The sequence below is a fragment of the Schistocerca serialis genome, chromosome 8 (assembly GCF_023864345.2).
Source record: "Schistocerca serialis cubense isolate TAMUIC-IGC-003099 chromosome 8, iqSchSeri2.2, whole genome shotgun sequence".
Lineage (NCBI taxonomy): Eukaryota > Metazoa > Arthropoda > Insecta > Orthoptera > Acrididae > Schistocerca > Schistocerca serialis.
In genome coordinates, this window is record NC_064645.1 from 427,214,239 (window position 1) to 427,228,937 (window position 14,699).

The 14,699-nt window shown below is 40.6% G+C and overlaps 1 protein-coding gene across 1 annotated transcript in view; it reads right to left on the reverse strand.

The window, feature by feature from the left end:
* LOC126417049 (sterile alpha motif domain-containing protein 1-like) overlaps positions 1 to 13,534 on the reverse strand; it is a 95,958-nt gene extending 82,424 nt beyond the window's left edge. Inside the window, exons 1-2 of the mRNA XM_050084941.1 lie at positions 13,273 to 13,534; positions 2,300 to 2,411 (exon numbers count right to left, since the gene is read on the reverse strand). Of these exons, the coding sequence (XP_049940898.1) occupies positions 2,300 to 2,411; positions 13,273 to 13,534 (374 nt within the window). The remainder of the gene's footprint in view (positions 1 to 2,299; positions 2,412 to 13,272) is intronic.
* Positions 13,535 to 14,699: the final 1,165 nt, after the last annotated feature.

A 14,699-nucleotide genomic window follows, 5' to 3' on the forward strand; every position in this document is an offset into this window, starting at 1 on the left:
CTAGCGCATTACGTTCCGAGAAACAGGTTAAGTTCAAAACTGGAGACCACTCTAGTGAGCTCAATTTTATAAGCAACCAAAAACAGGAGAACAGGAATCGTGAAAGAATTCGTGTACTCAGACAGTCTGTATGTAATGATTATGGCTAAGAAAACAGAGTCTCAAAAATTTTTATGTACTTCTGGAAAAACTGCTAGTCTTAACGCAAGGCAATCGTACAAGCGCCAGTCAGAACGCAATGACTCCTATTTTTTCATTTGGTTCATAATGTAGTTATCATGAATTTGGGGCATTCCCACAAATCATCTTCTGTAGCTCACTCCAGTATCAGACTCCTACATCAACTCATGGCAGCACTTTATAAGCTTAAAAAATGGCGGACATTGTAGTTTCTATAAGATAGCGTTCTGTGATTTAATTTCCTACTGCAGAAGGTGAAACGTCCAGTGGCATTCATGATAGGCTGGAGAAGGTGTAAGGAGATACTAGAGTGGACGTAAGCACCGTTAGATGATGGATTTGTCGCTGTAGAGCAGTAAAAGCGCAAACATGGCCGATGCAGTGCGGAGCGGTCGACCAACTGCTGCAGTGACTTCACGCAACATCCAGCGTGTCGACCACATCATCCGCGATGACAGCCAGGTAGTACCAGATGAATTGTGTCACCGGTGATCCTCCGGTAAATGAATTGTGATTGCCAATACTGAAAAACTGGGCCACTCCAAGAATTGGGCACACTGGTGCCGAAAATGTTGATCGAGCAGGAAAAAAAGGCAATGAAAAGAACTCTATTTAATTAGGTGCGGAGCTTCACTGGGGTGCGCAACGAGTTGTTGGCGAAAATTGTGGATGGAGACAAGACTCGGGTTAATTTTTTGAACATTGCTGAGGCAGCAGGACATTGATTGTTGCTGCACCAGTATACATGCTCTTATTCCAAAACCGAAAAAAAACCTCTAGATGAAGATGGTGATTATACAGGAAAGTGACAAATTAATCGTAAATTCTGTTTTCCTATGTATGACATTTCCTTTTCTAGTAAAATAAAAAAATAGGAAGCTTTACTTGACAGACCCTCGTAATTTCGATCGACCGAAACAAATAATTTGTGGAGTTCTGCCAAACAGGTAAATAATGCCCTGAATGAAACAAGACGAATTGTAACCGGCTGCTTGCGGGCAAACCCTGTTGACAAAATCTACCACCTCATGGGCGTAGTACCTCCAGACATCCGAAGGAGAACAGCTGCTGAAGTGGAAAGCAAGAAGCGGGAGACGGATAAGAGACACCCCCTGTTTGGATGCGAACATCAAACACCAAGACTCAAGTCGAGAAGAAGTTTTCTCCGAACAACGCAACCAATCCAGACATCACCTGCAGACCATAGGATGCAACTCTGGGGTAGCTCATCATCAGAGAAATATTGGGACAACCCCAAGGAAGAACTTGCTACAGGTCATCATCTACCATACGCGATATGGAAGGTACTCAACAGACTGAGGAGTATCTCGGTGCAAGGAGAACATGAAGAAATGGGGATACATCTCAGGGGACGAACTATGCGAGTGTGGTGAACCCCAAGACCATCAGCACCTACTCAACTACAGGAAACTGTCGGAAGCTGTGTTCATGCACGATCTGATTTTCGCCAATGACAAGGCAGTCTGTGCAGCGGAATTCTGGGCAGCACATGGAATATAAATATACACATGTTCTCTGTAATACTTGTAATGCATATGTATGATATGCTATGTACGATAAATTATATTTAATATGTTATGTTCTGGACACGTATAAATAAATAAAGTAACGCTGGTCACTCCTTGGATATGGATCTCTATGCATTGATGAGTGCTGTTTCTTAAGGCTCTGATAAGCGGAGTTCACTCAAGAGTAAAGAGAAGGCGCGATATAAAATCAGATCGAATATGTGATTTGGTCCCTGTTGCGTACGTAGAGGGCTAAACTTACTTACACGTAAATCAGACTGTAGCTCAATGGCCAGTCAATTTTGAATTCAACGAAAATATTTTATATCTACGATTTATTAAGAGTACGGAACGGATAAATACTTATAGTCGTTTTACCTCTCAAAGAAAATTAATGATCCCGAAAAGGTTGGGTGGAGGCATTGAAATACTGTGCATACCATTTACAACTGTAACCGACGCCTGAAAAGTAAAATTAAAAGCGCCACCTGTCGGGAAGATCTGATGTGACCTGTTTTATGGACGCAATTGCAGAGACAAACGTTTTTCCTTAGCGCTCCAAGTGCCCAGGCAGGAAGACTCGGGTTTACAATCGCGTGCGGCGAACTGCATAAAGAGCAGTCGGCGATAGCATCGGCGGGGGCGGCGGCGGCGGCGGCGGAGGCGGCGGAGGCGGCTCACGCCAGTGAAGCGCACGCGTGGCTGGCCGGAAGAGAGATTTGTCGGAAGCTTTCGCGCTAAACGCGATATCCAGTCACGCCATCGGCATCCCTTTTCCAGCCCGCAACACAACTCATACATTATTCACTGTTTATCCGTCCAGGAACTTGTAATACATTCAGCATTTTGAGCGGTCTCCTGCTCTCCGTCTTTTCCCCGTCACCAATGAAAGCTAAGTCGAAACATCTGGCTGCAGTTGGTGCCCACGACGATCTTTGCACTCCTGAGTCCTCCAAGTTGCTTCCGTTGTCCTCGAAATTTTTTCGCCCCTGTTTGCGTCAGAGCGATCATTTTAGGGATCCTTTCCTCAATCTATAGAAACGAGACCCTTAGTGGATGGCTTTGTTGTCCGTCTTCCTGTCCGACTGTTTAGAATCTTTTTTCTCAACAACAATTAGACGTGTCAAGTACAAATTTATGTCACATACTAAGGTCTATGGTCGCTTGGCGGTGTAAGCTTCTAAGTCAATGCAATCAGAAGATACGCTCGTTTATGGCAAATATATTGACACTCCGAAACCCAGTCATCATAAGCCGTAGAGTACTTCCCGTTGACCTAGAATCAAGAAATTTCGCAAGAAGCAATATTTCAAAGCACAAGTAACGGAAAAGTTCAGAAAATTGTTAATTTGTAATTATATAACAGGAAAAATAATTTCGTGGTTTTCTATCCGTCTGTTAAAACCCTTTTCCTCAGGAACAGGTTATATCATTAAGCTAAAATTTATATCACATACTAACGTCGGTTGCCCTTTGCGGTATAGACTTTCAAGTTTCTGACTCAATTGAGACAGAAGATACGCCAATTTGTGTCACATATTTTGATACCAGAGAACTCACTCCTCTCCGAATCGGTAGAGCACTTCCCGTTGACCTAGAGTCATGAAATTTGCCAAGAAGCAAGGTTTCACCGTATAAGTAAACGGAACAATCCAAAATTGTTAATTTGTAATAATGGCTCTGAGCACTATAGGACTTAACATCTATGGGCATCAGCCCCCTAGAACTTAGAACTACTTAAACCTAACTAACCTAAGGACATCACACAACACCCAGTCATCACAATTTGTAATAATATCAGACGAAAAAGTATTTCTTTTGTCATTTGTCATCCGACTTCAAACTTGAAATTTAAAACGGAACAATCCAAAATTGTTGATTTGTAATAATATCAGACGAAAAAATATTTCTTTTGTCATTTGTCATCCGACTTCACACTTGAAATTAAAACAGTCTCCAAAGTCTTGGAATCCTTAGGACCGATGTCTTGCTAGTATCAGTGTTGATAATAGGCAAAAATCGTCAGTATCCGCGGTTCCCGGCATGGTTCAAATGGCTCTGAGCACTATGGGACTCAACTGCTGAGGTCATTAGTCCCCTAGAACTTAGAACTAGTGAAACCTAACTAACCTAAGGACATCACAAACAGCCATGCCCGAGGCAGGATTCGAACCTGCGACCGGAGCGGTCTTGCGGTTCCAGACTGCAGCGCCTTTAACCGCACGGCCACTTCGGCCGGCTTCCCGGCATGGATGAACTGTCTGTATACATAATTAAGTTTGTAAAGAACACTCAGTGTTAGTGAGTCCTACTCGCACTTGGCCAATTTTTGTTCTTCGGCTCAAATGCTTCCATCAGATATTCAATCTTAATGTTATTATGTATATCTCCATACATTGAAGGGCATTGGAACAATTTTTTGTAGGATGCTTCCCTTCAATTCTAAAAGATTCTGCTGAGATCTTTTCAAAAACCTTAATTTTTGCACCTGGTATGTACGCGAAGAGTTGAAAAGTCAAAAGCACAAAGTGCCAAATCTCAAATTTATTCTCCGTAAAAGGAAGTTTTTCTTGCAAGTGTCGTTAATACTGAGCTACGTTCTTTTATTTGTGATAATACAAGTACATAAATACAGTAGTAATGTTGTGACCCATGCAATCAAAACATACGGTCTTTTACGACACATATTTCGATACTCGCAACTCGCTAATCAAAATTTATAGGGTACTTACCGTTGATCTAGAATCACGAGATTTGACAAGAAGCGAGGATTCACAGTACAAGAAATGGAGAAAAATCCTAAAACTGTTAATTTGTTATTAAATCACGTAAAAAAGTTGGCTATTTGTTGATTGTTTGCCCGTCTGTCTGTCTATTAATCCATTTTCAGGAACGGGAGAGGTATCAAGTTGAAATTTATGTCAGGTTCTAAGTCCCTTGATCAGTGTAAAAAATTTAAGCTTCTAAGCCAACGCATTGGACACTCGCAAACGTAGTCATTAAATTTTATCGAATCTCAGTGGGGCCACGGATTTTTCACTCTTCGTTTTGATGTACCCTTCACCTATCAACGATGTGAGGAGTCGCCGGAAACAACACGCGGGTCGAATTCCAAGTTAAGCAGTAGGTCCCCTTTCTCCGATTGAACAACTAGGGCAGGTTAAGAACAAGCAAGTCGCTGAAGTGGCATCCAATAGAAAGACGTGCAACAGGCAGTTGAGCCACACAAAATTATTATTATTATTGTCATTATCACTGTCTACCAATCACGTAAACTGACAACGGTCGGAAGATCGGTGTGCTGATCACATGGCCCTCCGTATCCGCATCCGGTGACTCCTAACGGCTGAGTATGACACGGCCACCGGTCGGTACCGTTGGGCCTTAAGGCCTCTTTGGACGGTGTTTTCTTTTTATTATTATTACTATCGATATACATAATCAAGTTTGTAAGGAACTCACATAGTACGAACACTGCTGGCACTTACGTGCTTTTCCTTTTTTCTGTGTGTGTGTGTGTGTGTGTGTGTGTGTGTGTGTGTGTGTGAGTGACACGTTCCCTTCCCGGTGGACTAGCTCATCATATCATATCCTGAAAACTACAAAACCCACCGAAATATTTTTTTCGTTTATTACAAAAATACCGTGTTTGCTAACGGTTCTTTCCAAAGTTGCGCATCGCATTGCGTTTGCTACGTATAAGCTTCGGAAATGGCTTTTTCTTTGCAATTTTGTAAATATTTAACTCATAACAAGTATGACGTTTGAAACTGTGACTTCTACAAAAGTCACGTAGACATTTTGAGATCACATATGGTAAATATCTCTATACAGTCTCTAAGCACGTGAAAAATCTGCTCTGAATTTTAATTAGAGTCGGAGTTATGTGTTTTTCTTGTAGTAAGCGAAATCTTCGTTTCCGGAAAAAAATCCTACTTGAGAGCTAGCCAGGACAATAAATTGCGCAGCTCCAAGTAGTGTACTGATGCAGGGAGCACTACAACCTGCTAGCTGTCAAAAGGCCCTTAATTTAATTCGGGCTACACGTGTTGCCAGTTCGTTTATCCGCCAGATAAAATAGTATGTCGTATTCCAAATGAGCACACGGACATTAGGAGAACTGCGGTTTTATGGGCCTTTGATAAAAAAAAAGATCAATACAGAGATGGATAAAAGCCACCTTCGGTTACAGAAAAGGAAAAACAGCAACCAGTCTCCGTTAATAACGATGGTTATTTAAAACAAGCAACGTCATTTTCGATTTCAAACTAACAGGTTCATCTTTACACGCTTTACTACGTTCAAAATTACGTTTAGCTTATGTTGCACATGCCATGTTGTTTCTTTTTCGTTGCGGTAATCGTTCCTTGATGTGGTTGAGATATAAGAAAATGCGTTATTTTACTATACATTGAATAAACTATAATTTATACGTTGTGAACTTCCTGTTGTAGCCTTTATGTGGTTATTGCAACTTCACAGACAAATTCTTTAGCTCATGTTTCTCTTTGTTTCATAAACAGGCATGTGGTCGAAATATTTAGATGTGTGTGTGTGTGTGTGTGTGTGTGTGTGTGTGTGTGTGTGTGTGTGTATAGGGGGGGGGGGAGGGGGGGAGGGAGTGGGGTGTATGATGCTCCACACTCTTTTTATCTTGACAGGTGAAAGAGTGAAACTTCGCTACAATTTTGTGTAATATGAGATTTTTCAAAAGCAATCAACATCACTATAATGCATGGTCGGTGCAGATAACACTCAGCTCTTATGTTACATTATTTATGTTGTTTCAGTTTATTGCTAGTGCGAATTACAGCAAATCAATCCTTTTTCTTACAATGTGTTTTGGTGTAAGGCACTACCAATCCAAGGAAGTTTCGCGAGAACGAAAAATAAACAATATTGCTTATGTAACTTAAGCTAAATTGATTATTTCTTTTTAATTATGAATATTATTAGCAGTAGATGCTTGAATTTCTCACTATGGAAGTTTTTGAGAAAATAGGAATGATTTTTAATGTACACAACCTTTTTCTAATCGTAAAGTCCCATCTTCAGACGCCAGCTGCAGTTACAACACACATAGCAAATTTGACTTTTCTCTGCCTCTTACGAGATTATTATTTATGTATTCTTCACGTCAATTGCAAACGTACTTTACAGATATAGAAGTCAAGTGCATTTGCTATTTTTATTAAGGAAGCGGAAATTCAATTACTGAAATATCTTTCATTACAGTTTAATGCCCCGCTTTTTTACAATGATAAACAATTTCGTTCACTAATTTATGCTGTGTATGGCAACTGCAAATGACCAGTTTTTTTGTAAATGCTATGATTAGAAGAGGTTCAGTGCTTGAACGACACTGTCAGTAGTGTCGAACTGTAATAAAAGACGTTTCAATGTTACCAGTTGATTTAAAATTTGTTGAAATTTTCAAATTCTTTCGATGATACTGAACGTGGATTTGTAATTCAGGCGTTCGTTTATTTTAAGCAATTCCCACTTTCAGTTCATCTCCTTCGCTTCTGTTGATACCTTTTATTTGGAATACCTTAGTCACTGAATAAAAAACAAAATGCCACATGAAAGATTGTAATAACTCGCTAAGTAGATCGCTTTGCTGCGCTTTCACAAACCTGAGACACTGACTTTAATGAGTACACTATTTACGAATTTAGGAACTGATTCATTATACGCGCTTAATATGGTTGGTTGACGTTTCTTTTCATTTACTGGAATGGCGACCACGTAGAAGAGTGGAGAATATCTTACAAATTACTGAGCGAAATATTAAATAGGTGAGTTTATCGGATTTTTATTAATAACTGGGAATAGCCGATAAACCTTTCTTGGTTGATGAAAACATGTTTAACTAAATGTTTAGTTTATGAATATGATACTCCACTAATTGCTAGCGAGAACTGTTGATGTAACAGCACATTATACTTCTCTGAGATTGTGAAAGTTACGGAAGGTCACTGTAACTTTGCAGTAAGCATTGTATTATCTTCGTTCTGTTTGAAACAAATATACTAGCTACGTACATTTACGATGTATTCTCCTGTCTCTACCCACCTCATTAGCCCAATATGATGATATGAAAGCACAAGATGTAAATGTTGCAGGTAATTACGTGAATAATAACTTATACGCGTCCGCTTCGGAACAGTACACAGCAAGGAGTCTTCCTGTTCTTGTTTATGTATGTAAACGTGTATTCGCCGAACCATTTTGTTTTAATGACAATACTTAGAGTATATTATTTCTGTTATCTATATTTCTTACATACGGTTTCTCCAAGAAATTAGCGGCTAAGTTAACCACGCTTTTGCGATTGCGCTGTTAGAAATGGAACACTGACACCGGGATTCCGTCGAATAATAATTCAGACTGTGCTAAATAATAGACTAATATGCGTTCTTATTGTAACAGACCTCCAACTGCTTCAAAAACTATTACAAATAGACTGAAAAACTAAGAAGTCTTTAAAAGCGGTAAAATTGCAGCAAATAATGTTCATTAACATACTGGAACGAGTTGTATACCACAAGAACAATTGCATTAGTGTTGTTGCGAACAGCTGTGAAAGAACTATTTCTTAGTGTACGACGCTTCTTTTGTACTAGCATTATGTTATGCTCTTTCATTAACGAAATTACTACATCTTTCATAACAATCGAATCAGCACAGTTCATTTAACGTGGTAGTTAAGCCAACGTGTGTAATTTATATCAATGAATGATAAACGGCAGAAATGTCAGAATTTTACAAATCAGCTGCAGCCAAGACGTTGCCAGCCGAATGAACTTTTAAAGTGGTGACCGCTGGTACCAACAGAACGAAGGACACATTCCATCCTAAAAATAATAGAAATTGTACTGTCGATAAAGAGAGTTTTTGACTAAGTGCAACAAGTTGTTCCCAAAATACTAAAAAATAACGGTGGCATTTAACGATTCATCGACAGAGGTCATTAGAGACTGAACACAGTTTCTGATTGGGAAAGGGTGAAGAAGCAAATGTCCATTTCAAACGAAACATCCTGGGATTTGCCATTTATAGAAATCGCTGCAGACCTGAAACATGATGGCCGGACGGCGATTTCAAACTAGGTCCTTCGAATGTGAATCTAGAGTCATAAGTACAGCATCACGACGTACCATTCGATGACAGTAAAATTGATCAATGTAAAATTGGTACTTGATTACATAAAATTGTTGCTATAAAGTATCAGTTCCTGCAAAATCTTTTGAGTAGTTCTTAGAGCATTGTAGTTAGTCATGAATATCAAGCCAATTCAAAATAACGTTTTTTTTCGAAAATAACTCGGGTGTTTGAAAAATTAACATAATTTTAGATGCGATGCAGTGGTATCCTCACTTACGTTGTACATTTCTCGACTCTTTTTTCGAATATACCTGACAGTTATATGGTATCCATCTGTGATAGTGGTTTACTATGTGTAGACGAAAACAGACTGGATCGAGGATCGGATTCCACGTTACACTTACTACGAATTTTCCTCTGTCTACCTGGATGTGTGTATTCTCCTGGCGGAGTGTTTCAAGGGGATAGCAAAGAAAACCGTGCCTCATGTAGCGCTGTAATGTTTAAACCAACTTTTGGTTTGAGGGCTAGTTTCTCTACAGCCAGTGCAATAGAAGAAATATTTTTAATTACCACAGAAGTGCTCTGCTGCAAGACTGCAACAGATATTCATGTTCATGCAGCTATAAGAATCGTTTCGTAAATTCTCGAACTATAAAAGTTATATTATAAATCATCGCCATATACAGAAACGGTTTCCAATGCAAAAATGTGTGGTTGCTGCAAGTTAGAATGTAATCGACCACACGATAAGAATTTGTAAACAACTACTACACAATAGGTTGTATAAATCAAAACAAGCTACGTTTCAATTCACGGATAAAAAGCAAAAGTATTGCATTTTTTCCACTAATATTTGATTTCATCTTATCTATTTTGTTCATGTTAAGGTATCATCAGATGACAGTAAAATATTAATACACACAATAAAATTATTTATAATTTTAGACGAGTTGCTGGAATCATCCTTTGATTGAACATTACCCCAACGACCTTTATGTCATGACTATCTTGTAACGTTGTTTTGAACTTCGTTCGTGCGGTCTCAGTTGTATATTTATTCGCGTCCGTATCCAGTCATTTCTTGCGCTTTATGTAGTCACTACTGCAGGATTTATCTGTATTTTAAATAAGAAAGTTTGCTCTATATTTTCTAGTGTCAGTTTTAAACACTTGTATGTGTAAGCTAATTATAACTTATAATATTTCAGTTACAGCGTGACAAAGATGTATAAAGCTCCCGATTTAAATTTTGTATCATTTCAAGAACGAAGTGTTATTTAATTTATCCTGGAGCTATTATGAAACGTGCTTATTATTATCTTTCCTCTGGAAACGCGAGACAATCAATATTCATTGCATAGTGACACCGTAAGAAACAAAATATAGTACTGATATATGAGTCAAAAAGCGAGAATTTCATCAGTTCCTTCACTGACACACGGAACGCGAAAACATGATATTTCTAAAAAAAACAATGGAAATCCTTAAGAAGATCTCTTTCAGTGATGTCTGTATAACGCGAAACTGTATCCTGAGGAAGTTCAGATTATCGTATAGTGTGTGGAAAGTCCTAGAAGATTTATAATCTTTTCCGAGTATATGTTCTTGTGGGGTTGGGTTGTTGGGGGAAGAGACCAAACTGAGAGGTCATCGGTCTCATCGGATTGGGGAAAGACGAGGAAGGAAGTCGGCCGTGCCCTTTCAAAGGAACCATCCCGGCACTTGCCTGGAGCGATTTAGGGAAATCACGGAAAGCCTAAATCAGGATGGCCGGACGCGGGATTGAACCGTCGTCCTCCCGAATGCGAGTCCAGTGTGCTAAGCAATACGCCATCTCGCTGGGTATATGTTCTTGTGTAATCCATTAAGTTGTCAGCTTCTCGGTTAGCAAATTAACTTCAGTTCATATACTTTTACTTTTTTCTTACGAACATAACATCAGGTATAATCATATCTTTACCCACTTGAAATTCTCCGCAGAATATCTTTTAGTGACCTGCTGCAGAAAATCTAATGAAATGATGTTGTAATATGCATACACATTTGTGCTTTATAAAAGATATAACAGTTTTTCCGCTGAGCACGTGGATCAGTGTTTTGAGCATGCTTTTTGTGAAAGGACTGATGAAGCCATGCGTCGCAGGTTGCCACGCTGCCAGGGGCGGATCACAATAGTGGCGAGTGGCCACATAAGCACGGCGTTACCGTCTACGTATTTATTTGATTTTAGTGCATTTGTACTTCACCATAGCTTTCACATAGTTGAGGGGAGGGTGATGAACTCGAACTATGTTATATTTAAACAAAATCACAAGCATCAAACGACTAAAAATAGTGCAATATGTTCGATTAACTCCATCGGCAAGACGTGTGTTAGTTAATTACAATTCAGTGTTCCGCTGTTATCTAAACTTCACTTCTGAGGACTAGATGACGACGTTGGCAATAAATTCATTGCAATCGGCTTTCAAGTTTTCCAAAGTAGTTGAAACTACAGTATACTGAACCTGATAAAATTCTTAGTATTTTATAATTCCCAGTATTATTCCGGATTTAGTTGGATGATAAATTATTATGTATAACAACACGTGCATTGTCTAAGAGGTAAGAATACGTAAATCTAATTTTGAAACATAACCATGAAGATTTTTCACGATTACTCAATAAAAAGATTACATCGTACTGTAACATCAGCTATAGGCAATTCTAACGACTACTTTGTCTGGATTAAAAAAGAAATAAAATAAATGCCTGGACATTTTAAGAATGTCTTCGTATGTGAATAGAGGATATATTTGTAATTTCTTTCGAAAAAAGTGAAAACGCTTGCTTCTTGCAAACTTTATTTTATTGGACTCATGCAAAAAAAGACAAATAAGTTTAAAACCCGTGAGAATCTGGAACAACGAAGTACACTCAGTGTAATTTGGCATTATACATTATATATAAGTTACATGCCTATATGTGAATGTAGGTGAGAGTGAGAAACAAAAACAGTACACCAAAAACAAATAATATTAGACGCAGCAAAGGTGTTGCTAGCAAAGTAGTAGTACCATTCTCCTATTAACACTTGAAGTAAGGTGAAGACATCGCAGTAAAACAGACAGAAACTATTCACGACAGTAGAATTTGAAGCAGTACGACGGTTAAAAGCGTAGAATATGTAAACTGATTAACCAAGAACGGCAACTTCACCGCGTTTAAAATATTATTGGCTTGTTAATTATGTTCCAATGGAGGCAGCCCGTTATAACAATGGTATTTAAGACTACGATTGCAATTTGTAATTTCGCGCTATAATAGTATAATGTTAAATGTTTAAAACCGTTGGCAATCCTAATAACATTTTTTAAATAAAGTATGAATTATATGTTTGAACTTATTTATTCACTGTTTGTGGTTATTTGCAAATGAACAAAAAGAAATTAATTTTTTTCGCAGCGAGAAAGAGGAAATACCTGTTCTACGTGTGCTTCTAAAGTACAGATTATTGAGCTGAGGGAAAGAAATGAAAGAATAATGCTAATTCTTGGAGTTTCTAGACGAACTGAATGGAAGAACATTCCTTTGAGACGATAGAGGAATAGAAGTCAGTTTGCAGGTAAAGACGAGCATAATAACGCTTCAGTATACAAGTAATATCAAACGCAAGAAATGTTGTGGCGTGTGAAAAAGGCTCTACTGAAGCTGACGGCATTAAAACCGGAAAGGTTCACACATTTCGCACTTACCTCGAAATTTGCTGCACAAATTCCAAGAAAGTGGGAGATCAGTATTTCATGGCAACGAAAGGACACTTGTCACAACTACCCGAGCGGACATCGTCATTTCATTACCAAAATTTCGGGTTTTATTAATAAAAATCTTAATTATGTGCTACCGCCAATCCTTCACAGTGTGCTGATCGTTGGAACAGCACTTCTCGCGTTTCACAAGAGCCGTCCGATGCGAACTCATGGGCGCGGAGCAACAAAACCACGTGGACAGAGCGTGACATTCAGAGCGAAGCGCCTCCTACTACTGTCCCTCGTTGTTTACACTGACGCTGAACGAACTGACATAGGAGGCAGGGGAGATGTTCGAAACCACTCGCGGGATCACTTTCTAACACTGCATACGTTGCTCGAGGACAGGCGACGTGTTTAACCTGCAGCACAGTTACCGCTCATGGAATGTGACAGTGGAAGGGGTCACTACAGTACGAATGGGCGTGACAGCAGGAAAGTTGTGGCGGCGGCGTTGCCGAAGTAAAAACTGCTCGCGTCGGATGATCGAGGAGGAAATTTGCACTCTGAGAGGGAGAGGGAGGAAAGAGGGGGGTGCAGAAAAATCAGAAAATTTTGGGGCGCCGTCGGAGGGTGATATTTCGGGGAGAGAGCGTTTGTTTTGGCACTGACACAACAGGTAGGATGGCGGCCGGTCGCACACGCGGGAAGGAAGGCGGACTCACGCGCACAGTGCGTGGCGCCGGCGTCCCCCGGGAAGTCGCTATCAGCGTCGGTAGCGTCCTCGTCAGCGGCGGCAGCAGCGGCGGCAGCAGCAGCAGCACATAGCCAGGGGACAGAGACTGGCGGGAGCCAGCTAGCGGCGCCCCGCAGGCGGGGTGGCCGAGGCGCGGCGGGCGCCGGCGGCTGCGCACGCGCCCCGGGCATCGCGACGCGCGCCACCCCTCCCCCTCTGCCCCCTCCACCCTGCGCCGCAGCTCCCGCCATTACCCCGCCGTCCGCCCTGCTCCACCCCCCATTACTGCTCACCGGCAAACACCGCCGCGGCAGTCCGCGCCGGCTCCCATACCGTCACTACCGTCGCAGGGCCAATATTCACACCTACCGCTGATGTAATTAAGCCACTAAGTGACAAAATGTTTTAACCAGTCTAGCAATCAAATGCACCCTTATACACCACTGGCCATTAAAATTGCTACAGCAAGAAGAAATGCAGATGATGAACGGGTATTCATTGGACAAATATATTATACTAGAAGTGACATGTGATTACATTTTCACACAATTATGGTGCATAGATCCTGAGAATTCAGTACCCAGATCAACCGACTTGGCCGTAATAACGGCCTTCATACGTCTGGGCAATGAGTCAAACAGAGCTTGGATGGCGTGAACAGGTAGAGCTGCCCGTGCAGGTTCAACACGATACCACATTTCATCAACCATAGTGACGAGCCAGTTGCTCGGCCACCATTGACCAGACGTGTTCAGTTGGTAAGAGATCTGGAGAATGTGCTGGCCAGGGCAGCAGTCGAACATTTTCTGTATCCAGAAAGGCCCGTACAGGACCTGCAACATGGGGTCGTGCATTATCCTGGTGAAATGTAGTGTTTCTCATGGATCGAATGAGGGGTAGAGCCACGGGTCGTAACACATCTGAAATGTAACGTTCACTGTTCAAAGTGCCGCCAATACGAACAAGAGGTGACCGAGATGTGTAACCAATGGCACCCCATACCATCACGCCGGGTGATACGCCAGTATGGCGATGACGAATAAACGCTTCCAATGGAATACTCTCTTTCAAATTCTGAAGGTGGCAGGGGTAAAATACAGAGAGAGAAAGGCTATTTACAATTTGTACAGAAAGCAGATGGCAGTTATAAAAGTCGAGGGGTATGAAAGGGAAGCAGTGGTTGGGAAGGGAATGAGATGTGGTTGTAGCTTCTCCCCGACGTTATTCAATCTGTATATTGAGCAAGCAATAAAGGAAACAAAAGAAAAGTTCGGAGTAGGTATTAAAATCGTTGGAGAAGAAATAAAAACTTTGAGGTTCGCCAATGACGTAATTCTGTCAGAGACAGTGTCCTCCCTGCCGCCGTTGGATACGCAACTGCAGCAGCAAGTCGTATACTCTTAGCACACTTATTTG